This window comes from Schistocerca piceifrons, chromosome 6 (assembly GCF_021461385.2).
Source record: "Schistocerca piceifrons isolate TAMUIC-IGC-003096 chromosome 6, iqSchPice1.1, whole genome shotgun sequence".
Lineage (NCBI taxonomy): Eukaryota > Metazoa > Arthropoda > Insecta > Orthoptera > Acrididae > Schistocerca > Schistocerca piceifrons.
In genome coordinates this window covers 577,776,424-577,802,784 of record NC_060143.1, presented here as the reverse complement: position 1 = coordinate 577,802,784, position 26,361 = coordinate 577,776,424, and the positions used below count along the sequence as shown (strand labels likewise).

At 38.8% G+C, this 26,361-nt stretch overlaps 1 protein-coding gene across 1 annotated transcript in view; it reads left to right on the top strand.

Annotated features, from left to right (window-relative positions):
* LOC124802680 (lipase 3-like) overlaps positions 1–26,361 on the top strand; it is a 268,556-nt gene that overhangs the window by 220,232 nt on the left and 21,963 nt on the right. The window contains exons 7-8 of the mRNA XM_047263609.1: positions 10,169–10,253; positions 22,544–22,686. Coding sequence (XP_047119565.1) covers positions 10,169–10,253; positions 22,544–22,686 — 228 coding nt within the window. The remainder of the gene's footprint in view (positions 1–10,168; positions 10,254–22,543; positions 22,687–26,361) is intronic.

The window sequence follows — 26,361 nt, the reverse complement described above, 5'->3', positions numbered from 1 at the left end:
GCTCTCTTCCATATAGTACACGTAGCCTCAACGCAGTTGAACTAGAAGTCGCCTATGTTCACTACAATGTTCCTACGTGCTGCCTACGTCTATGCTAAGTCAGCAGCTCCATCTCGATGACACGCTGGAACTCGATGGTGTACAGACTCAAAGAAACTGGCGTAACAGGCTCGAAGTAACTCGCTAAAACTGGCCCTCCGGTCCACGGCGGCGATCCTAAATATTGGCGGCTGAGAGGGCGTTGGCGGCACGTTTACAGCGAGTCTTCTAGTTGTTCGCCTCTATCGATACTCTCGTAACCTCATGCTATGCCGGACAGTGTGATGACGCCAGCACACTCTTCCCCCCCCCCCCCCCCCCCCGGAACGCCACTCCGTTGGCGTGTAGTGAGGCTGCGAACGACATCGTGGAGGGAGGCAGGAGGCTGGATTTCGTCTATGGGTCTTCGACGTCCATGACGTCTGGCGGGGATTCAAAGCCGTGAATGTGGAGCATGGAGGACTCCCGACCTTACCCCGCCATCTGGCTTGTGAGGCAACAGGAATGTCCACCGGCAAACTGCTGCCAGGCTCGAGGGCCACTGATGACGGCGACAGCGACGGCGGCAGTGATAGTGATGGCTGTGCTGGGCCCAGGTCGACGGGGTCCGCAAGCACGGACGGCGTGGCCGAGGGAGCATCGTCCATCGGCTCCTCATGGGGTAACCTGGTGGCACCAGCGGGCGGCTGCGAAGGCCAGGTGGTCCCGTGAAGCCATGAGTCTGTCGGAAGAAAAGCAACAGAATCACGGGGCAAATGACATGCATGAGTTTCGTTCTGGTGGCGGCGCCGCAAACCAGCGGGACCTGCAATCAAATACACATATGAGCCGATGCATTCCGCATCGCGCCTCTTTCCCAGCGCCAACGGTTGCCATAAATCCCGAAAAAAAAAATCGTGCGGCGCAAAGCGATACTTGCGGGCCGTTGGCCGCGCCGGATTCTGTGCTGGGAGTAGCGAGCACTCCAGCGTCCGGTGGCGGCGGCCGCGGGAGAGTTCCACAGGTGGTGGTCCGTCTCGTGAGTGGGAGCGATAGGAGGCGATAAAGAAACGTAGCGTCTGTTCCTGAGTGTGGGTGGTGCCAAGCTTGGTCATCTGTTGCTTGAAAGTGTGAAAGTGTGTACGAAGGTTTGCTTCTCCTATGGCTACTAGGGGTAAGATAGATACTGCCTACAGAAAAATTAAAGAGACCTTTGGAGATAAGAGAACGACTTGTATGAATATCAAGAGCTCAGATGTAAACCCAGTTCTAAGCAAAGAAGGGAAAGCAGAAATGTGGAAGGAGTATATAGAGGGTCTATACAAGGGCGATGTACTTGAGGACAATATTATGGAAATGGAAGAGGATGTAGATGAAGATGAAATGGGAGATACCATACTGCGTGAAGAGTTTGACAGAGCACTGAAAGACCTGACTCGAAACAAGGCCCTGGGAGTAGACAACATTCCATTAGAACTACTGACGCCCTTGGGAGAGCCAGTCCTGACAAAACTCTACCATCTGGTGAGCAAGATGTATGAAACGGGCGAAATACCCTTAGACTTCAAGAAGAATATAATAATTCCAATCCCAAAGAAAGCAAGTGTTGACAGATATGAAAATTAGCGAACTATCAGTTTAATAAGTCACAGCTGTAAAATACTAACACGAATTCTTTACAGACGAATGGAAAAACTAGTAGAAGCCGACCTCGGGGAAGATCAGTTTGGATTCCGTAGAACACGTGAGGCAATACTGACCTTACGACTTATCTTAGAAGAAAGATTAAGGAAAGGCAAGCCTACGTTTCTAGCATTTGTAGACTTAGAGAAAGCTTTTGACAATGTTGACTGGAATACTCTCTTTCAAATTCTAAAGGTGGCAGGGGTAAAATACAGGGAACGATAGGATATTTACAATTTGCACAGAAACCAGATGGCAGTTATAAGAGTCGAGGGGCATGAAAGGGAAGCAGTGGTTGGGAAGGGAGTGAGACAGGGTTGTAGCCTCTCCCCGATGTTGTTCAATCTGTATATTGAGCAAGCAGTAAAGGAAACAAAAGGAAAATTCGGAGTAGGTATTAAAATGCATGGAGAAGAAATAAAAACTTTGAGGTTCGCCGATGACATTGTGATTCTGTCAGAGACAGCAAAGGACTTGGAAGAGCAGTTTAACGCAATGGACAGTGTCTTCAAAGGAGGATATAAGATGAACATCAATAAAAGCAAAACAAGGATAATGGAATGTACTCTAATTAAGTCGGGTGATGCTGAGGGAATTAGATTAGGAAATGAGGCACTTAAAGTAGTAAAGGAGTTTTGCTATTTGGGGAGCAAAATAACTGATGATTGTCGAAGTAGAGAGGATATAAAATGTAGACTGGCAATGGCAAGGAGAGCGTTTCTGAAGAAGAGAAATTTGTTAACATCGGGTATAGATTTAAGTGTCAGGAAGTCATTTCTGAAAGTATTTGTATGGAGTGTAGCCATGTATGGAAGTGAAACATGGACGATAAATAGTTTGGACAAGAAGAGAATAGAAGCTTTCGAAATGTGGTGCTACAGAAGAATGCTGAAGATTAGATGGGTAGATCACATAACTAATGAGGAAGTATTGAATAGGATTGGGGAGAAGAGAAGTTTGTGGCACAACTTGACAAGAAGAAGGGATCGGTTGGTAGGACATGTTCTAAGGCATCAAGGGATCACCAATTTAGTATTGGAGGGCAGCGTGGAGGGTAAAAATCGTAGAGGGAGACCAAGAGATGAATACACTAAACAGATTCAGAAGGATGTAGGTTGCAGTAGGTACTGGGAGATGAAAAAGCTTGCACAGGATAGAGTAGCATGGAGAGCTGCATCAAATCAGTCTCAGGACTGAAGACCACAACAACCACAACAACAACAACAACAATGGACTGCGGGTGAAACGGAGCACTTGTTAGATGAAGAATGCCGTTGCTTTCGCAAAACTGTTCAGATTCACGAGAAATGAACTGTGGTCCATTTTCCGACACAAGTAGCTCTGGCAGACCTTCGATGCAAAATATTGACGACATCGCTTGAATGGTCTATGTGGTAGAGGTCACAGGCACCACAAATGCTAAATTGCTAAAATAGTTTACCACGATGAGACAACGTGTGCTCCAAAATGGTCCTGCAAAGTCAATGTGCACTCGTTGCCATGGAGATTGAGTCTTAGGCTAATCTGCAAATGTCTCTGGCGGAGCGGATTGGTCCTTCACACATGCGCAGCACTTTCACGTCATCTGTTCAGTGTGGGCGTCCATGGCCTGCCAAGTACAGTGCCGGTGCATTAACTGTTTAGTGCGAACAATTATCCAACGTCCTTGGTAGACCGGTTGCAACACGTCCTTATGCAACGCTTTGGGAATAAGCACACGAAATTGTCCATCGTCATTTTGAACTAAAATCAAACTGAAAGGCGAAGCCAACGTGCAAAATATCGGCTCACAACTGAGTTCTGGATACTGTTCAATGAACGAAGCCAAGAAGTTGGAATATAATGCAAGAAAATCTTGAGGTCTGGGCCTGCTTCCGAGGACTTCGCAATTTTTCCGTAGTGAAAGGGAAAAGATTCCGGCAATTCAGAGTCCTGCGCATCGATTTGGCAACAAGATGCATCAAAATCAGAGTCTGGGCCAATCGGGAGGTGAGCCAGGGCGTTTGGATTGCCATGCTGTGCCGTAGGTCTGTACACAATTTCATACCGATACTGCAACAAAGCCCAGCGTTAATGCAAGACCCGGCTTCGGCGGATGAAGCAAGGACTGCAAAGACTTGTGATCTATCGCTAAACAGAACTTGTGACCATACAAATAGTGATGTAGTTTTTTTCACACCATACACAATAGCGAGAGCTTCTTTTTTACTTTGAGAATAATTGCACTGAGTTCGAGTCAACAACTTTGAAGCAAAAGCAATAGGTCTGTCTTGTGCACCCATTCCGTAGAAAGAAGCGTCGACTTGCAAAACTACTGGCTTTGCAGGATCGAAATGCACTAAACATCTATCACTAAGCAAAGCATTTTTGAGTTTCTGCAGTGCTGTCTTGCCAATCTGTAGACCACACAAATGACACATTTTTGCGACGCAATCGATGCAATGGATACGCATCTGAGAGGCATCCGGTAAGAACCGAATGTAGTACGCCATGTTACCTAGTACTGACTGCAGTTCAGACAGACTGCGAGGAACAGGCAGGTAGTCACGGATTGCTAGCAAATGAGGGTGCATACCCTGACTGTTTATCACATGGCCTAAGTACTTAGTTCAGTTTGAAAAAAGTCACACTTTTCGAGACGACATTTCAGCCCTGCTTCTGACAACACTCGAAAAAGAGCACGCAAATTGGCAATGTGTTCCTGTGTCGTACGACCTGAGACGGCAATATCGTCACGATAGTTGGAACAAAACGGCACATTAGCGGTCAGCTGTTCCAAGTGACGTTCAAAAATGGCGGAAGCACTGCCGAAGGGCAATCGCAAGTACAGGGTTATTCTAAATGATGGACCCATTTTCAAAAATTCCTATGTATTCAGGTACAAATCCAAAATGAACAAGCTTTATACCAATGAAATGAAGAAGTTTCCAAGTTTTTGACGGACGCGGCGGGCAGGCGGTGATGGTTTCAGCAGCGGCCGATGGAGTTCAGGCGGCAGTAGGGCCATCATTCCGTTTCCCTGTCAGTTGTGTAATAGGATGACTGGAGCAGGTGACGTGATTGGGGTTGTAGGGCGTGGCTGGGTAGAAGAAGGTGGCTGTTTTTAGCAATCTTCCTCTTTATTGTTGGTTCTTCCATTACATTTTCCAGTAACTCAGCCCCACTGCTCGTGTCGTGGTGGAGACGTGCTGATGCACGCAGCCCAGGGAACACGATGCTGTGCTCGGTCAGCGGCTGCACAGGCGGCAGGAGGTGAGCAGCACGAGGCTCGGCCCAGCTCGCCTCCTGCAGATGCGGCGGCTCGTGACGGCGCCGGGAGTCGCCGGTGCAGCAGCGGGCAACGACCCCCGCCGGCCAGTCCTTGGGGACAGCGTCACTGATGACGACGACATAACAGCGACCGAACGCCCAATCGGTCGAACCCAATGCCGACGCCCACCTCTGACGCCCTTAAACAGTGCAGACGGCTGCTGAATCCGCCGGTTACGCGGCGCCATGTTTATTAGAATGTACTCAATGAGTTGGCTAACGCAACCGCCCCACACGTGGCCCATGTCTGTGTAATTCTGCTAATGATGCGTTCTGGCTGTTGATGGCTGCCGCACACGTTGCAAAACTGTGTCACCTGCGTAATGCGCCAGCCAGCCTTCATCCGCCGTCTGCCGTGAGGCTGGCGTATCGCGCACTGAAACACACAAAATCATAATTTCGCACCATATTTCCTAAAAATAACCCCTTGTCCTCTACGTTTGTGAGTGAGATGGAGATTGTGGTGCACAAGGTTTTCTGAGTTCTTGAGCTCATGAAAAGTGAGTCACAAATTTCAGTGCAGCGGGCATTTCGTACCACGTTCAGTCTTCAACCACCAACAAGCAAAATCATTATCCATTGATTTAAGCAATTTGAACAGTCTTGGAGTGTGTGCAAAAGAAACATCACAGGCCGACCGTGTGTGTCAGAGGGTGATGACCGATGGAGTAAAGAAATTTTTGTGCGCAGTCCCAGTAAGGCTACCAATAGAGCCAGTTGAGAACCTGGAATACCCCAACCAACTTTATGGAAAGTTCTGAGACGGCGTGTGCTGTACAAGCCCTACCGATTACAAGTTGTGCAGGCTCTCAATCCCAATTACAAAGCGAAGTGTCTCCCATTTTGTGGTTATGTGCTAGCATAGATGGATGTCGACTCATTTCTACAGCGTGTAATTTTTACTGGAAAATTCAACAGACACAATGATTGCATATGGGATTTGGAAAATCCACATTCACCATTGCGACACAAAAGGGACTCACTGAAGATCATCATGGTCTGTGCCATATCCCATACAAAGGTTTATGGACCATTTTTCTTTGTGGAAAGAACTGTAATGGGAATCAGGTACCTGGATGTTTTGGAACAATAGCTGTTCCCTCAAGTTATGGAAGATTCCCAGGACTTCGTTTTCCAACAGGATAGCGCTTCGCCACATTGGCACCGTGATGTACGACGCTTTTTGAATGACTCCCTTCCTCAGTGCTACATCGGTCGCAGAGGACTTAAGGACCTAGCTCTGTACTTCAGGCCACCGAGATCTCCTGATCTCGCACCCTGTTACTATTTATTATGGGGTTATGAGGAGGAAGCTTTTAACGTCCCGCCTCTACCAACCGCTCTGAACGACCTGCGGAACTGGATCACTGCTGCCGCGCACTGAGTAACAGCAGATATACTGTCGCATGTGTTGGACGAGTTTGGCTACCGCGTCGATGTTTGCAGTGTAGCCAACGGTGGCCGCACTGAACATTTATAACATTTATCACATTTCTAATTTTTAGATAATCATTAAAAACAAAATAGTTACATATTATTAAATTTATTAAATTGATATCAAGCATTAGGAAAAAAACTTCGAAACTTCCTCTTTTATTGGTATAAAGCTTGTTTACTTTTGTATTTGTACTTGAATAAATACGAAGTTTTGAAAATTGGTCCATTATTTAGGATAACGCTGTACTTGAACAGTCCTAAGAATATAATTACAACAAACATTTTCTGTGACTCTTCATTCAATGTAATTTGCAAGTAGGCATTACGTAAATCTTCCTTAGAAAAGTAACATCCTGCACCAAGCCGGTCCATGAGTTCCTCAGGCCGAGATAACGCACAAGTGTCAACTACTGTCTGTGTATTGACTGTAGACTTGAATACAACACAAGTGCCAATGCGACCACAAGGCTTAGGCAACAAAACTAGTGGACTTGATTTAGCTTGAATGAGAGCAACTACACCATTATCTTGCAATTCTTTCAGTTCGCTCGCTACTTTGTCTCTTAAGGCATTTGGAACGGGGCGGGCCCGAAAAAATTTAGGCTGTGCATTGTCTTCCAATGTAACATGCGCTAAAAAGTTATTAGCTTTCCCCATTCCTTCGGAAAATAGTCCAGGAAATTCTTTAAGCAAGCTAGTTGCATTGGCTTTCGGATCAAAAGTCGATATGGAACGTACATTGTCTTGGATGCTACGACCAAACCAATCAGAGGCATCTAAACCAAAAATGCTCTCATCGTCTCTTGATGTCAATATCGTAAAATTCACTGTCGTAGTGTGAGATTTCTAAATGGCAGACAAACTACAATGTCCAAGCTCTGGAATTTCCTGTCCGTTGTAAGCAGTGAGGTGCTTGCTAGATTTAGAAAGCCGTGGAGAGCCGGACTGTTCGTACATGGCACGGCTTAGCAAAGTTACTGAGGCACCTGTGTCTAACCTTAAAGTTCACACGACGACCCGCAATGCGTAATGATACAAATAGTTTGTTAGAACGTCATTGTACAGCACTAGGACGAGAAGGAGGTATAACTTTAATCATACTTTTGTCAGAACCTACTGCAGATTTGGAAAACACAACGTTCACTGCATGTGCACTAGCGTGTTTTTTTTCTGGGAGCGGCCAAAATTGGCGTTTTTGTGTCGTTGCAAACAAACTACTTGGAGATGGCCTTTTTTCCGCAGATGTAACACGTTACGTTACGTGATGGGCAATGTTGTCTTTTATGACGAGCAAAACATCTAGGGCAAGACTTCACTAAGTTTACATCGGCTTGTTTACATCCTTACGAGGCTGTCATCACGGATGTCTACGCTGCCTGGGGCGGTCGCGAGCTAGGAGTGACTCGACCCGACAAATTGAGACCTGGTCAAACTTATCGGCCACTATGGTACCCGAGTCATATTGCTCTAAGATTTGCAACGTTTGAGAAAATGAAGGATCAGTGTACTTAAGGATCTGTTTCCGTGTTCTGCTATCGGGGACATTGAATGTTATAACATCTCGAATCACGAGGTCACAGTTATTATGATTTATTTATCGCATGGAAATACACATGCAGTTTTCAGCGATATTTACACAATACAAAAGAAATATTTATACATAACAAAAGGAATGTACAGGAGTTATGGTCACTAATTATATCATAAACCGATATCCAGAGAGTCTTTCCAATCCAGTGCTGTTGGTGAGGCGTTGATTATGTCGTTCCAGCCTCCAGTAAGACATCTATTGGAACATTCCTCTACAATGTGTTCAACATTGTTCTGTTGCTCCACAGTCTCACATCGGGGAGTCTGAGAGTCCCAATATGTACGTGAAGGACTTAGTTCTTCAATGTCCACATCGGATTCTGTTGAACACACACCAGGTTCTTCTAGGTAGTTGGAAGCCTGGTATACATGTAGGGTCTTCGACGCTACGGCGGAGTATGCTGGCGTCGTTTTCCCATTTTTCCTTCCACACATCTTCAGTCTTGAATGATTCGGGTTCTCGAGCTGTCCAGAATGGTTTTCTTGATTTGAGACCCGTGCAGGGTGGACTGAGCAGTATTTCCTGGGCGGGTAGCCCTTGGGAAAGCTTTACGTCATTAATCTTTTCCCATACGTGGGCCGCTGCTTATTGTCGTCTCAAATGTGGTGGAGTGATGTTACTGAGAGCAGACAGCCAAGGTAGTGGGGTCGATCTCACAGTGCCCGTTACAATTCTCATTGTGTCATTCAGCTGAAAGTCAACCTTACTGGCATGCACACTCCTGTACCAGACAGGTGTGCAATATTCAGCCACAGGATATACGAGGTCACAGTTAAAGTTGCCATAACTACACTTAAATTTACACTTCCTAGTCATGTCCCTTAATTCTGTATACCACTGACAGTACATCAATTCCGGCTTTTTCTGCAGACGGAAAAGCTGATATCTGGATGTAGCTACGTGAACTTTCTGGTCTTAGTACTTTGTTAATGCAGTGATTACTTCGTCATAACTTAGTTCGTCGGGAGACGCAGCTGGGAAAAGTTTTTTAGCCTCAACGCTGGGGGCCCTGCCATCGAAAGAAAGTATTATAGCTTTGCAATATCTTGAACACGATGAGCCGCACAATAAGCTTGGAACCGTGTCAGGTATTCGTGCCATTCCTCTTGTGTGTCATTAACTTGCCAGTACATAGGTATGCTGGGCTGCGGCACTTGTTGGGCGTGTCGGTCAGTCGGCTATGCGGCCGCCGTTGCTTGTGCAGCCAGAAATTGTTGTACTGTTGTCAGCAAGGAAGCAAATGGTTGGGTCTGAAAGTCAAAAGCTCGTGTAAGATCCTTAACATTGGTCGTCTGTGGCTGAGGGGCGGGGGCAGGGAGCGGAAGGGGCGTGGTAGCCATGGATTTCATAAATAAGTTCAAAACAGCAAGCAAGCAAAGCCCCTGAGAAGAGAAGTTTGATTAGTTCTGCTGCTCCCCTCCTGGAATACATGCAAGAACTCAACAACAAATTTGCAGTCAGATACCACTGCAATCTGAAAGACAAGAGAAACAATCAAAATATTCTGAATTATACTCGTCGCCATCTTTTATGGCATTTCGTTGTCTATTGTAAGCTTGTACCAAGGGAAGCAAGCAGAGCATGTTGATTGGTGGCTGGTATCCTGTTTCTATAACACAAACTAAACGCCTATATTAACTGTGTTCTTAATTCTTAAACAAAGAGATACTTAACTTTAAGTTTCCATGAGCTGTGGTACAAGCTCTCTTCTATATAGTCCATGTAGCTTCACTGCTGCTGAAGCAGAGGTTCGCCACGTTCACCCTAATGTTGCCATGTGCTTGCTGTCTGTCTGCTAAACTGTCTGCAGTTCCATCTCAATAACACGGTGGAAGTCCACGGCGTACAGTCACGAACTAACTGGTGTAACTGGCTCGAACTAACTGGCTAAACTAACTGGCTAAAACTGGCCCTCCAGTTCGCAACGGCGATCCTAAATACTCGCGGCTGAGACGGGGTTAGCGGCACTTCTTGTCATTGGCTTCTATCGGTACTCTCGTAAACTCTATGCCGCTAGGTGCGCTGCCGCCACCGTACGCCAGCCCATCCTCCCTTCTATTTCCCCTCTTATGTGTGCATGAAGTGTGTGTACATTGGATACAATGACTGACAGCTCACGGTACATTTCAGAACCGGCTGCCCGCGATCGCTGCGCACGCCTCCTGTGGCATGCCCACCACCACAATCGCCCACTACCTCCAGAACATCAGGGCCAGTAAGTACCGCATTCTGCAGCAACATTATCCCATCCTTCCCTATTACTAATTTGTTCTTCTTGTGCCGATGTGGTTGATGTACTAAGATAACATTGTCTGGAATAGCTCAAACATGCTGTGTGATGTTTTTCTGGGGCCTACACTATTTGATAACTGATAAGGGACAGAGATATTACCGGACAGGAGCAACTACAGGCAATAACAGATGGCATGAAACACAATCCATACATAACAAACGTGGACTTTCACGCTTATAACGATAAATGGCACAGATTTCACCACATGGTAAAGCAAGATAACAGACATAAATAACGTTCATCTATATCACAGGTCAGACTCCCAACACAAAGGTTTGTATCGGACTATGAGTAACGAATATGCTCTCCTTGGGCACTAATGCACGTTACACAGTTGTTACTCTTACTTGAGTAGTACTTCGGGTGTATTGCCCTAGTCCTCTTTCCAGGCGATTTTCAGTTCTTGCACGGTTCGGAGAGGGAGCGTTCCTCGATAAATACGTCTGCCAAGAGCGTTCCAGTCATGCCGTATAGGGTTTAAGTCCGGAAATATGCAGGCCATTCCACACGTTCAATATCTTCACAGTCCAACACGTCATTGTCCTGTCTGGGCGGGCCTTGTCTTCCATAAACAGATGGACACGATTCAGAATACTCCCTCTATAGTACCATTGCGCTCCAGCAGTACCTCACGCAAAGATATACATCAGTGTTGACCCATTGTGAATAATACCGCTCCACAGCATAGCGCCTAGGTCATACCGATGATGATCATGAACCTTCTGTGGTCTGCAACGTATTCCCAGCTTTATTGGCACTAACTGGTGTCAAGAATCACTTTCCACAATGAAGTGGGATTCGTGGGAGTACCTCACTCTGGACCATTGTTGCTGAGCCCAACCAACATGCTCCCTACAATAAGGAACTCTTTCTCAATGATGGCATGATTGAAGTGGAATTCGTGTAACAGGCTTCCAAGCATACAAACCAGCCTGCTTTAATTTCCACAAAACGGTTTTGGCACAGACATGTGTACCGGTAGCAGTTGTAAGGTTTGCAGCAATATCCCTAGGAATGTGATTTCTGCTCCTATTCGCCAGTAGGGATACTTGTCGACCACCTTGCAGTGTAGTGGTCTGACTGCAACCACCAGCATGCTATCGTGCACCATTTTCACCTTCTGCAGGCATTTTGAATCACAAGGTGACACTATCAATTCCAAAAAACGAAATTCACATTTTGTGTAATAAATAAAAACTTAATAAATTTTTTTCTGTACAAATAAGTTCTGTCAAACATCTTCTATCTATACAAATGACTGACATTTTCATCTACATTTCAGCCACAAACATTTTAATTTTTTAAAGAAATAAAATTTTTTACATAATAAATAATAGCAAAACAAAATGTATGCCAAAAAGCAGCTATTTCGAAGACATAGAAAATTATTTTAAAAAAATCATGGATTGAGTTATACATATTTTGAATATTATTGTAAAGGAAATGGTTATTCAAATTTAACTAGACAAGATCTCTTTGAATGCATTGATTTTAATAGGAAAGAAATGAAGAAGAGAGTACTAGGATATAAAAATATAAAATAATTTCGATCAATTTGTAAAACAACAAATTTAAAGAATTATTCAAAACTTAATATAGAAAAATTAATCAATCCTGTTCCAAAACTGTTCGACAGTATTAATGATAACGAATTCAATCAAAAAGCTTTGAAAGAACTTCCTGAAATCTGTAAAGCAAAAAATTAAAAAAATATTCTGAATTAAGAAACAACATGTAATCCCTCTTATTGAAAGAGCTGAGGACAGTATAAATAATAATGACAACAAATTGAATAAAAAATTCTCAGAAGATCTTCGTAAAACCTGCAAAATGAAATAATTAAAAAATTATTCTAGCCTTAATAAACAACAATTGATCGATCATATCAGTACCTCTGAGATTAATATTAATAATATCAATAATGAGAATTATTTTCAAGAACTTCTACTAGATAAATATCAAGAAGTTAAACAAAAAACTTCCTGAAAAATTTTTCAGGTTACAATTTTCTAGATGCTTACGACTTTTTAAATCACTTAAATGAACTAATAGAAAAGTCCTGCTTTCAAATTAGGGTAATAATATCTTAAATTAATCATGTTGATAATACTGTTGAACCACAACAATTTTTAATAAAAAAATAGAAGTAATCACTAAATTTAAGAATATTTTAATAATAAAACGATTAAAGCTAACATAAAAATTTTATTGTGATTTAAAAGACACGACCAAACAAAACAATTTCGATTTAAAACATGTAATGAAGTTCTGTTATGAAAAATCAACACGAAAACTATTAACAGAAATTGAGGAAATGCAATGAAGAAAATCTGGATGCTCTTTATTTCATGTAGATAATTTATAATTAAGTGTTAATAGCAAAAAACAATTTCTGGTTGTTCTTATATAGATTTACCAAAAGAATCTAAAGATAAAAGAGCTGTAATTAATATAAAAAATACATATAAAAAATTTTCTTTATTCAATAAAATCAGTTTTATGTGACATTAATCGTGATGGACCAAGACTTTGTAAATATAGAAATATTGGATTAAAATTAGATGAAATATTTATAAAAGGGAAAATTAATTTTCCTGTTCACTTAACATACACTCCAAAATTAAAAATGAAGTCAAATATTTTAATTAATGTTCACACTTCTCATGAAAAATTTATTGTATATCCTCATAAGAATACAAAAAATAAAAAGAAAAACTTTAATTCTAGAAGAAAATTATTCTCATTATTGTTGGATAAATACTCTAGATTAATTAGTTCAGAATCACCTAAAATGGACATCAAATTTATCCTTACAATGGATGTTTGTGATTTTCGCAAGAACAATGAAACAATCTTTAAAACTATGTAAAACGCATAAAAAACTAAAATAGATATGCCACAAAGTGAAAAAAATTAAATTTACAAATTACATGTACCTTTTTCTAATCTATGCCGATTTCGAAGATGTTTCATAGGATGTTAACACTAGTCAGTCAGGTTCTCAAAAAGCTTATATTAATTAATATCAGAAAGAGTTACCTTTCTCATTCAGCTATTATGCTGGATAGTATAGCAATAATTATAAGAAACCTGTAACATATACTGGTAAAAAGCAGTGAAAAAATTCGTTGAAATGTTAAAACAGGAAATAGATGAAATATATTTTCCAAATATTCCAATAATAATGACAATGAAGAGAAAATAAATTTCACAAATTAATTTTTTTCTTTCTGTTAACTAAATTACTAAAACAGAGAAAAATGTAAGACATCATGGCCATTTAACAGGAAAATATTGAGGAAGTGCCCATAAAGATTCAAATCTTAATTATCAAAGTCCAAATTTTATTCTGTTTTATACTCATAATTTAGCAAATTGCAATGTTCATTTGTTTGTCAACGAATTAGCAGTTGGTGATCAAGTAATTAATGCTATTCAAAATAATGAACAAAAATATATTTCTTTTAGTAAAGAGGTTGAAAACGGATTAACATTAACATTTTTAGGTATGATTAAATTTTTACTTACTAGTATTGATAAATTATCTTCTACTCTCACAAAAGAACAATCAAGAGAAACAGCAACACATTTTATACATGAACAATTTATTTAATGATTTATCTTTATGAATATATGAAATGTGAAGAAAAATTACAAGAAACAAAACTACCTAATAAAGAGTTCTTTTTGATCTAGACTTAATAAACTGCAAAAGGTGTTGGGAAAAGTTCAATATTAAAAATTTAGACAAATCCACAAAACTATGTACTAAATCTGATGTTTTAACACTAGCAGATACTTTTGAAAATTGTGGAGATACATTTATAAACTCGATCCATATTTGTCTTTTACAACACTTGGTCTGTTTTGGGATTCTATGTTAGGGATGAAAAAAAATTAATTCGATTTATTACACAATCATGATATGTTTTTATTTCTTGAAAAGCAATTCAAGGTGGAATTTCTCAAAGTAATTTATGATAGCTAAACTAAATAATTCATTTATGAAAAATTACGACCAGGAAAACAATCACATTACAAGGAATATTTAGATGCAAATACTTTATATGGTTTATCTCTTTCAAGAGATTTGAATGGATAGATTCAAAATATTTCAGTTCTGGAAAACTTAAAATATTAGATGATGGTAAATATGGTCTCAATTTCAGAAGATGATTTCGAATATCCAAAAAAACTATGGGATTTAGTCAAAGATTTACCATTAGCACCAGAAGGGGGAAATAAATTACTAAAACGATTGTTACATGAAAAAACATGATTTCATCATTGAAATCTTAAACAGTGACTAAATCTTGGTTTAAGATTTAGAAAAATACATATAATATTATAACTTTAAAAATCAGATTGACTGAAAAAATATTTTGCTTTTAACACAGACATGAAAAAATGCTGCAGCTAACGAATTTGAAACAGCTTATTGTATATTTATGAGTAATGAGGTATTTGGAAAATCAACAGAAATATCAGAAACAGAAAAATAGTAAAACAATAACTGGTCAAGAAAAATATATGAAATATGTTTTAAAACTAAATTATGAATATACTACCATATTTTCAGGAAATGTAATTGCAGTCCACATGAAAAAATAATAGAATTTAATGACCAATTTACATTCAAATGAGTATTCAATTATTTCGATAATATAAAGGTACGATTTCCGTTACTATGTAATTTAACGGACATATGGCGATAATATTTATTTATGTTATATGGATACAGATTAATTTCTTTATGACATAAAAAACTGAAGATTTATACATGTAAAAGGTATGAAATCTATGATAAACGTACTTGGCATGAGTGATTATTCAAAAGATAGTATTTATGAAATTCTATAAGTAAAAAAGAAAGTTTTAGGAAAACTGTAAGACGAAAACTATCTAAATGTTATGTTACGATACATTACATTAAGATTGAAAAAGTATACCTAGAAAGTAGAAGATCAATAATATAAAAAAATTTAAACATTTATAAAACCTGTGTAAAAACCTAATTGTTCATGATGTTTATAAAACCCCTTTGCATGACAAAAGAAAACAGTATAGAAAAATAAATTTAATTAGATCATTTAAGTATAACTTGTAAACAGTTGAATGCAATAAAACAATTTTAAGTTCTGATGATGGTAAATATATTTAAATGAAAAGATAAAATTAATACTTTACCGAATGGTCATTGTAAATTAAACTCAAACAAAATAATTGATTATAAGAGTGATTTCTTATATGAAATAAATAGTTCCATAGAAGATTAAGAAAAACAAATAATGACATTAATAATTAAACAATTTTAATGTTTTTCATGACAAGGCAATTTTTGAGGTGTACGCATATATATTTTTGGAAAATTTTTTTCACAAAATCATACAACTTTTTGATAAAACTTTTCTTTGTGTTGCAGATTATTGAAAGCTTTTTTCTCTTTTTTTACTTGATGATAGTTACAGACATGAACAGATTCAGTGGAATTTTTAAATTTTTTGTTTAAATTTTCACAAGTAAATGTTTTATAATCCACTTATTAATAAGTTCAATTTTTCATTATTCACCAGGGATAACATCCAATTTATCAATTAATTGATGAAACTCCTTCATCCAAATTTATTATATATATGTTTTCTTAATATTTTGAATTAATCCTTCATGCATTTTTTCATTTACAGTTGAATCTAAACTTGAGTCTAAGTTCACTGGTAATTTTTTGGAATGATCAACAGTTTCTTGTATCAAATATTTAGATTTATTGCTTATACTTATTTTATTATATTTGGGTTATTATCAGAATATCATGTGAACGAATGATTCAATATAGCTGCACAATTTGATAAATTAGACCATGTAAATAGTGTATTCATATCATCCTAATGTATTTGTTTTTTAGTTAAAAGATTCATTAATCCATCTGTTTCTTCATATGTTCTTTCCTCAATAGTTAATATATCTCCATGAAATTTTACTTGTAATGTTCCAACAAATTTTAAAATAGCCCTGGGTCTTAATCCAGAAACAGTATCCACACCATGACTGATAAACTTAAACGTTGTTTCACTTACATTAACTTTTGCAATATTTAATAATTCTTCTTCATTTTTTAATTTACTTTCTTCTTCATAATCCTGTGACAAAGTTTTTATATCTGATTCACCTAATGTATAATCTATTTTATCACTACCATATAATTTAATTGTTGAATTATTGTTAAATTCCTATAAATAATATTAATCATAAGGATGCATTTGTTTTGCAACTTTACTATTTTCTTCAATAGCTTTCAAAATGTTACCACCCAATCCTATGACTCCTTGTTTGTCTTGTTCAGTTACATTTATGTGGGTTGATCTTCTTCATTAAATATTTAATACTTTGTTCTTGGTTATTTTTTCTATTTCTTAAATTCTTCCTTTAATTGTTCTTTTACTTTGTATTTCTTCTAGCTTTTTTAACAAACACTGGATCAATTTTGAAAACATTGATTAAGGATACAAAACAGTCATAATTTTTATTTTATATTCAATGATTCTATTCATTGTTTATGTTCAACAATTATTTTTAGTGTTTATGTTCATCATTTATTTTCAACATTTATGTTCATTGTTAATGATTAAGGATTATGTACAACATGTTTATTTAACATTTACATTTAAGGATTAAAAAATTATTAATCTTTTCTTTGTAGTCAACATTATTAAATTTTCTTCTCATATCTATTGCTATAATACTAAACTCATCTTTATTCCAATATCACCAACATATTTCTTTAAAATCATGAAATTTTAAGTTTGCACTAACAAATTCATGACAAATATGATGAAATTAGTGTAATGTTGTCTGAAAATATTTAAACACTTAAGATTACCTCTAAATATTTGTTTTGCTGAATTTGAATAAGTCATATTACCTTATGTCTAGCAGTATTAAAATATTCTCTAACTATATCATCACCAACTACCATTGAATTACTTTCATATTCATCTGACGAAATAATTTCATCATTACTCTCAATTAAATTAACGATTTTCATTATACTTATCTTTAAATATTTTTCATAAATTCTGCATACTCTGGTTGATCTAGACTTTTAGAATAAACATACAAATTATTAATTTTTTTCCAATGTAATCATCCACATGCTAGAATATACAACACTGAATAGAATTAGGCAGAAGTATACCATGTATATTTTTTATGTTTTTGGGTTCATTGTTTTAGTTCCCAATCTGTCATTTATTTATATAAATTTTATTAATATAAATGAGTTGATTATTTCAATTGAGTGATAATTCATTTGTTCTTGAGAAAGGTAACGATTCCAATAAGATAAACTTTTTAACTCCAAATATTACATCAAAAAATAATAAATTATACAACAAAGAAATTGTAGATATCCGTTTTGGTGAAATATAATTCGAAAAATTTGGCAAATTTATTCAATTTAAGAAACCTAATACACACATCAGAGTAGATAAAAGTTTAATAAAGTAATAAAAGTAATAGAAAGTAATGTTCTATTATTTATGGCTAAGGAATATTGTATTCGTCAAATTTTCAGATTTAAAAATCGAATTATTTAAGCCACTGAAAAAACAATTGCTAATAATGTTCCTAAAATTATTGCAGTTGAATTAATAAATATTAATTTTAAACTAGCTGATGCAACGATTGTTAATCATAATGATTATTTTTGTAGAGAATCCAGTATTTTTTCTTCATTTAAACCAAATAGTGAACTTGGAGGACCAATAATTTATTTACAAGATTACCCCATAAATATCCTAATTTTTGATATCATTGAAAATTTAATAATCCCTATAACTGATGAAAATCATAATTTGATTGACTTCAATGGTACTTGTGTTACTGTAATCCAAAAATGAATTAAAAATTTATTCCCTAATAAATCATTAACAGAAGTGAAAGTTACCAATTTTACTCATTTCTATTAATAAAAATTTAATTTAAATCTTCCTAATAAAGAAACAGTAATTAATATTAATATTAGTGAATGTTGTATTCATATGAATTCTTCTCAACATTATAGGACATTTGATGTTATTCATAGTGATGGTCCACATTTTTCAGCATTGGTAAATCAAATATTAAACTACATATTAAAAATGTGTTAAGATTCTTTGATGTCATTACAGTTAAAGTACATAACATTTTACCAAGAAAAGAACATCCATTTTTGGTTCAGCAACCCTTATTACATTAACTTCATCTCTATCAAATGATTTAACTATAAGGAACAATATTCTCAATAATGATAAAATTAAAAACAAACAAATAAGTATTTCATCCATTGGAATTATTTGGTGGATTTTTAATGATTTTAAAGAAATTATTTGGAAACGAGTTTAAATAATAATATTCACTTGGAGTTCAAGAAAAGATGCAGAAGTTTCTGTTCTTCTATAGACTACTGCTAATGAAAATAGAACAGTTTCAAAAGATGGCTAAAACTGTTGTAAAAGTATGGAAATTCTGGTTTCTGTTGTTATAGACGAGCCAGAAAAATCACTTGAACTAGAACAAGAAAGACTGAAAAACCCAAAAATTCCATTTTCTGATTATGAACTACAAACAATTGAAATTTGTGGATTAAATTAAAAAAACAAATGTAGAACTAGATATTACAAATTATTATAATACCTATAAATTTGATATACCTTACTTTATTTTCGTTGTTTTCTAAACTAATGGAAAAAAGTTCTTTATTCACTAACATTAAATTACAAAATATCTACATAAAGATGGAATAAATGAAAATTTTCCTCAAGAATTATGAAATGTTTACATTTCCTTTTGAAGTATTTCTTGGAAGTGAAAGAAAATAATAACCGAAAAATTGAGATTTTCAAAAAGTAAAACGTTTATCGAACATTTCAAAATATTAAAATTTTCGGTTTAAAAAAATTTAAAATACGATTATTTTCCATATAAATAAAATCAAAACGAATGGTATTGTTGAGAATCTAGTAAGTGAATTTAACAGTTATAGTAATGGTTGTATAGAAGTGTTCACTAAATTAACAGAACTGAAAAAAAAACAAATCTTGCAAAAATTCAAAATCCAACATTTGGATGACTAAATATGGTGAAAAAATTTTTTTGCTTTTAGATGTTAAGTATAAAATGACTCTTCCAGGTTGTTACTCTAAAATCTTTTCAGAAAATGAAGATAAATTGCAGAAAATTTCTGAACTAAATTTTTTTATTGAGGTAAAAAGCAAAATAAAGATACGTCAGTTCATGTTATTAAATTGGATTAAATTTAAGAATTTTTGTATTTTTAAATTTTTTAAATTTTATGTTTTTATTGAATTAATTTATTTTTAATTAGATGATAATTTCGTTCATCAGTATTGATAAATTTTTAAATTATGGAATAAACAAAATTAAAATCTTGCTTTTTAATTCTGAGATTTTTTAAAAAATATGCTCTTTGCGCCAGGAATGACGTACATATACTACTGTTGCGACATGGTATATTGCAGTAACTGATTCCATAAAAAGTTCAAACGGTGCTCTGTGAACTGTCAACTACATTTACTTTTATTATAATTAGTTGGGTGGTCTTTTGGTTCTTCAATAGCAACTGAATGTTGTATCTTAGCAACTATTATTTGTTCCTTAGCAGTTGTCAAGCAGTGTACCTCATCGACAACAGTATGACACCAACCATATAATGTTGTGATTTGTAAGGCACTGGGATGTGCCTGACTGATCTTCCATGGTCCACATTGCTATGGAAATGTGGGCTAGTGTGCAACCCTGCTGTAGCTCAGGTGATTAGTTGTAGTGAGGGCAGTGGGGTTTTCGCACCCTTTTACTAGGTTTCGATAAAACAGGCTGATTCTACTAAATTGTTCACCTCAAATATTTCTGGCAGCGTGTGAGATACTGCAAATCTGTTTTCAAACCGGTGAATTGTGTAAAGTCCCCAGCAAATGATGTATATTCTCTTTTCACTGCTACATTAATTACACATTTTTAAATGTAAGCATAGTAATTTTGGTTTTTAGTATCTTAGTTCGAAAAATGACAAATTCGACACCATTGTACTCTTCCACATCTGGCTACCAGTTTCAGAGCAATTCTAATATTAAGGACTTAGGATTTATGACCTTTCCTGCCTTAGGTTTGAAATGCTGCTTCCATTTTGTGTATCCTTTAATCAGATATTTAATCCATTTTATTAAGCTATCTTTGCTTGATAATATACTTGAACTTTTTGACCATTTGTGTTTTACCAACGTCTTTTACCAAAATCTCGTGTATTTCTACAACGAAAAATTTTTATTTTCTCTGCAGAGATTCTCGAAAGTGGACTATCGGTAATAACTGTGTTGTCCTCTACAAGAATACCTGGTTGAAGCAGTGCTTACATATTATGTACGGGGCAATGAAAAGTTTACACTCAATGTCCGTTAAGTCCCAAATCGGCATATCAATCAGGCAGAGTTGCCATGATTATTGAGACAATTCTCCCACCGACACACCAGGTTGAAGATCCCTATTTGATGAAACAGCACGTCATGTTACGTGATGATGTCTGTAATTTCCTGCTGCACAGCCTTATCCGATTGAAATCGTCGACCTTTCAAGGCCCTTTTAAGGAATGGTCGGTGTGATAATTGCATTTTGAGAGGTGAGGAATATAGACTATAGGGAGGGTGCCTGAGTATCTCCCACTTCAGTTGGCGTAGCGGATAAGCCTGGTCTATGAGATCGACTAGGGTGTTGTGTCGAATCACGACCAGCGTGGAACTTTGCGCAACATTCCACAGCTGTGATTTTCGTGGAAGTCTACCAGGGTTTGTCTTTCGGCCGCCATGAAAAGAATAACAGCACGTTGGTCCTGTTTGGGCGCATTTGGTAACATCGTCGCTGTTGTTCACGTTTCCATATGTACTGTACATACATTGTAAACACACGAATATTGCCTACATGTCGGGGCTTATATACCGGCATCGGAGTTGCGCTACGTTTCATATTCGCTGCAGCAACACCCTCCAATGGTAATCTTATCATCGCCCCTTATACATATGTACAGAGTTATACATTGTATATTCACCAATCTGTCCTGTGTTGAACGCTAGTATTCTACAATCAGTACAAGATGTCACTTAATTTATGTGTAGCACTGTTGCCTAAAAAAATTAATAAATTATATGAATGCATGGTGTCTGTTTTTTTTCGGATATGTCTGAAAGAACAGACAGCATGCAGAACCCGTATCTGTGAAATGTATTATGTAAACTGAGGGTGGAGGCGGGAGAAAGGACAAGGAAGAGAAGGTATTGTTGATATTAGCAGCATCAGGACTTTGTATGGCGTCAGAGGCGACGAGCAAAAATGTGTACCAGACCAGGATTCGAACCTTTGGCTTCCTGCTTACTAGGTAATAAAGTTAACCATTGCACCACCTGGACACAGCGTATACGCCCATTGCTTGGTCTGTCTCAGCATGTCTCTCGACCGACCCACTTTCTTACCTAACGCCACCTATCTGCAGTCCCTGTCCACGTCCCCATGCCCGCTGCTCAGAGATTCCGGTAGGAGGTCGGACATAACAGTCCATCCCCACTGAATGTTGTGGATCCATTGTCCATCGAAGTGAATCATACTCAGTGCTGTTACGTCTGATCTCCTGCCGCAATCTCTAGCAGCAGGCATCGAGGACATTGAAAGGGTCTACTGACAGGTTTCGCTAGGTGGCAACAGGTGTCGGCCGAGAGATGTATCGAGATAGTACACGCAGCTGCCATAAACACTGTGTGGCGCAGTGGTTACAGCAATTGCCTAGTAACCAGGGGATCCCGGGTTTCAGTCCCAGCGTGGTACATATTTTCTGTCGTCACTACTGATGCCCCACAAAGCCCTGATGCAGCTGATGCCAATAACACCTTTCCTTTCATTTGCTCCCCCTCCTCCTTCAATTTAAACAACAAAAAACACACACAGTTTGTGTGTACATACAACGGATGTAGTTAACCACCTGATAGAGGATGACAAAGGAGGCCCATTGTACACGCAGTGAAGTTGAACCGCCTTTGTTTATCTGTTTATTTGTGCGGCTACTGACGTTCGTGTCCTCGCAATGGCTTGTCCCGCTGCGCGTCTCCTTACACATACGCACAGTACTCGTAGCGCAGGTGGGATGACACAGTGTCCCTTTTGTCGGTGCCCAGAGCGCCTGCAGGCGTTCGACTTTGGCCGGGAGGAGAACCTCAGCAAGTACGGCAGCGAGCGGCCGCCGGCCTACCACGTCGCCAACTCGACGCTGCCCACCGCCTTCTTCCTCGGGACGCGCGACCGGCTGGTCTCCTTTGAGGTACGCAGTTCACTGTTGCCAGTAATACCACTTTCATTATTATGGTCAAGTGAGTTCTACTCACTGATAGCTACAACTAGTTATTTACTTCAGTTACTTGTCGTGGAGACCCTTCAGATACTTCGCCTTGTCAATAAAGACATACCACTGGACTTACTGGAACGAATCAAACTTGATGTAGCACTTGACTGTCTCCTCAATGACAAGACCAAACTGGCAGCCTTGACCTTCCCACAGCATTTCCAATATTTGCCAACTACGTAAGAGCAGTTAATGATCAGCCCCTTCCCCTCTGTCCTCTTACTACTTTATTGCACTTGTGACTATGCCGAAACGAACTCTTATAGATAGAAGTATAACTAATTACGTGGTAATGCTGAAAAGCAATGTCTCCGAATTTTTTATGTGAAAACTCTTGCTACTTTTTACATCAAACAAACTGTATTGACATTCCACATATTTATTCTTCATGTCTACATACTTATTTCCCGACATAGGCACCGTGGTGACCAACACATTTCTCTCGACGAGACCAGTTAGTTGGTACCGTCACTGTTGAACATGTGCCTTTACTGATGGAGCTACAACGTCACCTTTGCTTTCACCGCTTCATCTCTATCAAAGTGAAGGCCTCGAAGCTATTTTTTCAGTTTTGGAAACAGACGAAAAACGGATGAGGTATAGTCGGGACAGTAGGAAATATTATTGATGGCAGTGAACTGAAGGCGTCAGATTCATCCAGATATTGCAACTCTAGTGTGGGGCCTGGCATTGTACGCTGAAGGAGAGAACCTTCTGTGTGTGGACCTTACGTGATAACTAGTTCTTTGACTTGATATGCGCTGTGGGCGAATGATAAAGGACACTTCCCGATTTTGTACTTCTACCCATTACACTTTCAAAGAACACTATTCAAAGTTTATCAATGATGTTAGCCGCATTTGGGAATCGAAATGAATCGATGGTAACAGCGGAAATTTGCGCCGAAACGTGACTCCAACCCGGACCTTTCGCTTGGCGCAAGTGGTTGCCTTAACCGCTTCGGCCACCCAAGCACGCTTCCCATCTGACCAGATTCACAGCCTGTTACACAATACTAGCGTAGCGTCACCTACGCATGAAACCCTCACTCACCATCCAGGATTCCCACAAGAGATAGCGTTTGGCGTGCTGCTTCACTGTGATAATGCCTTCAAATTCGTCTTGCAGTTATGCAGATTTGTATGTTCAAAAAGGCAAAAGGACAGACATGATGGTTTCGGTTAAAACCTTAGATCACGATATCTTTTTTTCTTTTCTCTTGCAACATCCGATATTGATGAAATAAGTCCATACGTTGCCACAAGGTAGACTTAAGTTACCTGGGAAAACACCATAAAATTCCGCCTCGTTCTTTTGGAGATTAGCGTGTTCGAATAGACAAATACACAGACACCACCGTTTTACAGTTTCGTTGTTGGTATAGTGATGTACGTAGGAAATTAAAAAAATATCGACAAAATTCAAGGTGTCGCAATTCCTCCCATTTTGCTTTGTAACAATCGCCCATCCCGCTCCCTCTCCTCGCCTTTAATCAGAGGGCACCATTTTATAGATCCAATCACAATGTAACCACAGAGCAGCCATCTTGACCACGCTCAAATGTATCCGACAAGCTGAAATTTTTTGTGCCATTTTCAAAAGCATTTATCCGAAAAATTATGTAAAAGATATAACTTGTAACATTACCACATCTAATAATACACCATTAAAATTGCTACACCACGAAGATGACGTGCTACAGACGCGAAATTTAACCGACGGGAAGAAGATGCTGTGATACGCAAATGATAAGCTTTTCAGAGCATTCACACAAGGTTGGCGCAGGTGGCGACACCTACAACGTGCTGACATGAGGAAAGTTTCCAACCGATTTCTCATACACAAACAGCGGTTGACCGGCGTTGCCTGGTGAAACGTTGTTGTGATGCCTCGTGTAAGAAGGAGACATGCGTACCATCAAGTTTCCGACTTTGATAAAGGTCGGATTGTAGCCTATCGCGATTGCGGTTTATCGTATCACGACATTGCTGCTCGCGTTGGTCGAGATCCAATGACTGTTAGCAGAATATGGAATCGGTGGGTTCAGGAGGGTAATACGGAACGCCGTGCTGGATCCCAACGGCCTCGAATCACTAGTAGTCGAGATGACAGGCACCTTATCCGCGTGGCTGTAACGGATCGTGCAGCCACGTCTCGATCCCTGAGTCAACAGATGGGGACGTTTGCAAGACAACAACCATCTGCACGAACAGTTCGACGATGTTTGCAGCTGCATGGAATATCAGCTCGGAGACCATGGCTGCGATTACCCTTGACGCTGCATCACAGACAGGAGCGCCTACGATGGTGTACTCGACGACGAACATGGGTGCACGAATGGCAAAACGTCATTTTTTCGGATGAATCCAGCTTCTGTTTACAGCATCATGATGGTCGCATCCGTGTTTGGCGACATCGCGGTGAACGCACATTGGAAGCGTGTATTCGTTATCGCCATACTGGCGTATCACCCGGCGTGATGGTATGGGCTACCATTAGTTACACGTCTCGGTCACCGCTTGTTCGCATTGACGGCACTCTGCACAGTGGACGTTACATTTCAGATGTGTTACTACCCCTGGCTCTACCCTTCATTCGATCCCTGCGAAACTCTACATTTCAGCAGGATAATGCACGACCGCATGTTGCATGTCCTGTACGGGCCTTTCTGGATATGCCCTGGCCAGCACATTCTCCAGATCTCTCACCAACTGAAAACGTCTGGTCAATGGTGGCCGAGCAACTGGCTCGTCACAGTACGCCAGTTACTACTCTTGATGAACTGTGGTATCGTGTTGCAGCTGCATGGGCAGCTGTACCTGTACACGCCATCAAAGCTCTGTTTGACTCAATGCCCAGCCGTATCAAGGCCGTTATTACAGCCAGAGGTGGTTTTTCTTAATACTGATTTCTCAGGATCTATGCACCCAAATTGCCACGAAAATGTAATCACATGTCAGTTCTAGTATAATATATTTGTCCAATGAATACCCATTGATCATCTGCATTTCTTCTTGGTGTAGCAATTTTAATGACCAGTAGTGTATTTTACAGACAATTAAGATGAAACAATGTAGACTCAGAGCAGTTGTCTTGAACGTGCCCAATGTAGCCAATAGATCTGAATATTCTGGTATATGTTCTAAAGTGTTATCCAAAAATCACGTAAAACAGCACTTGCGTTCATGCATATGTCTATTTATACACAACAAATGGCGTAATGCTTAACGGAGCATCACACGAATTATTTCCCACTTTTAAGGTACTCTATGACGCATGTCCAGTGTCGTAAAGCAGACAGGCAGGCGCCAGCAGAGTGAACTTGCTGAGCGAGCGTTTTGTTTGTCACAACGACTCCTGTGTTGCTGGCATCCATTGCGTTCTCGGCTCACCCTGCAGCAAGACACAAATGGGCAAAACTGCTGGCCTAACTTACAGCTTGAAGTCCACTTGTCGACGAGAATCACCAAAGTGAATAACGTTATTATCACTTCAAAATTCGGCAATAATTCGTCTATAAAGCCGATATCAAAGTCAGCCAAATATTACTGTGTCTCTATGCTGGTGTTGCTATGCTTTGAAAATCAGTCAAAC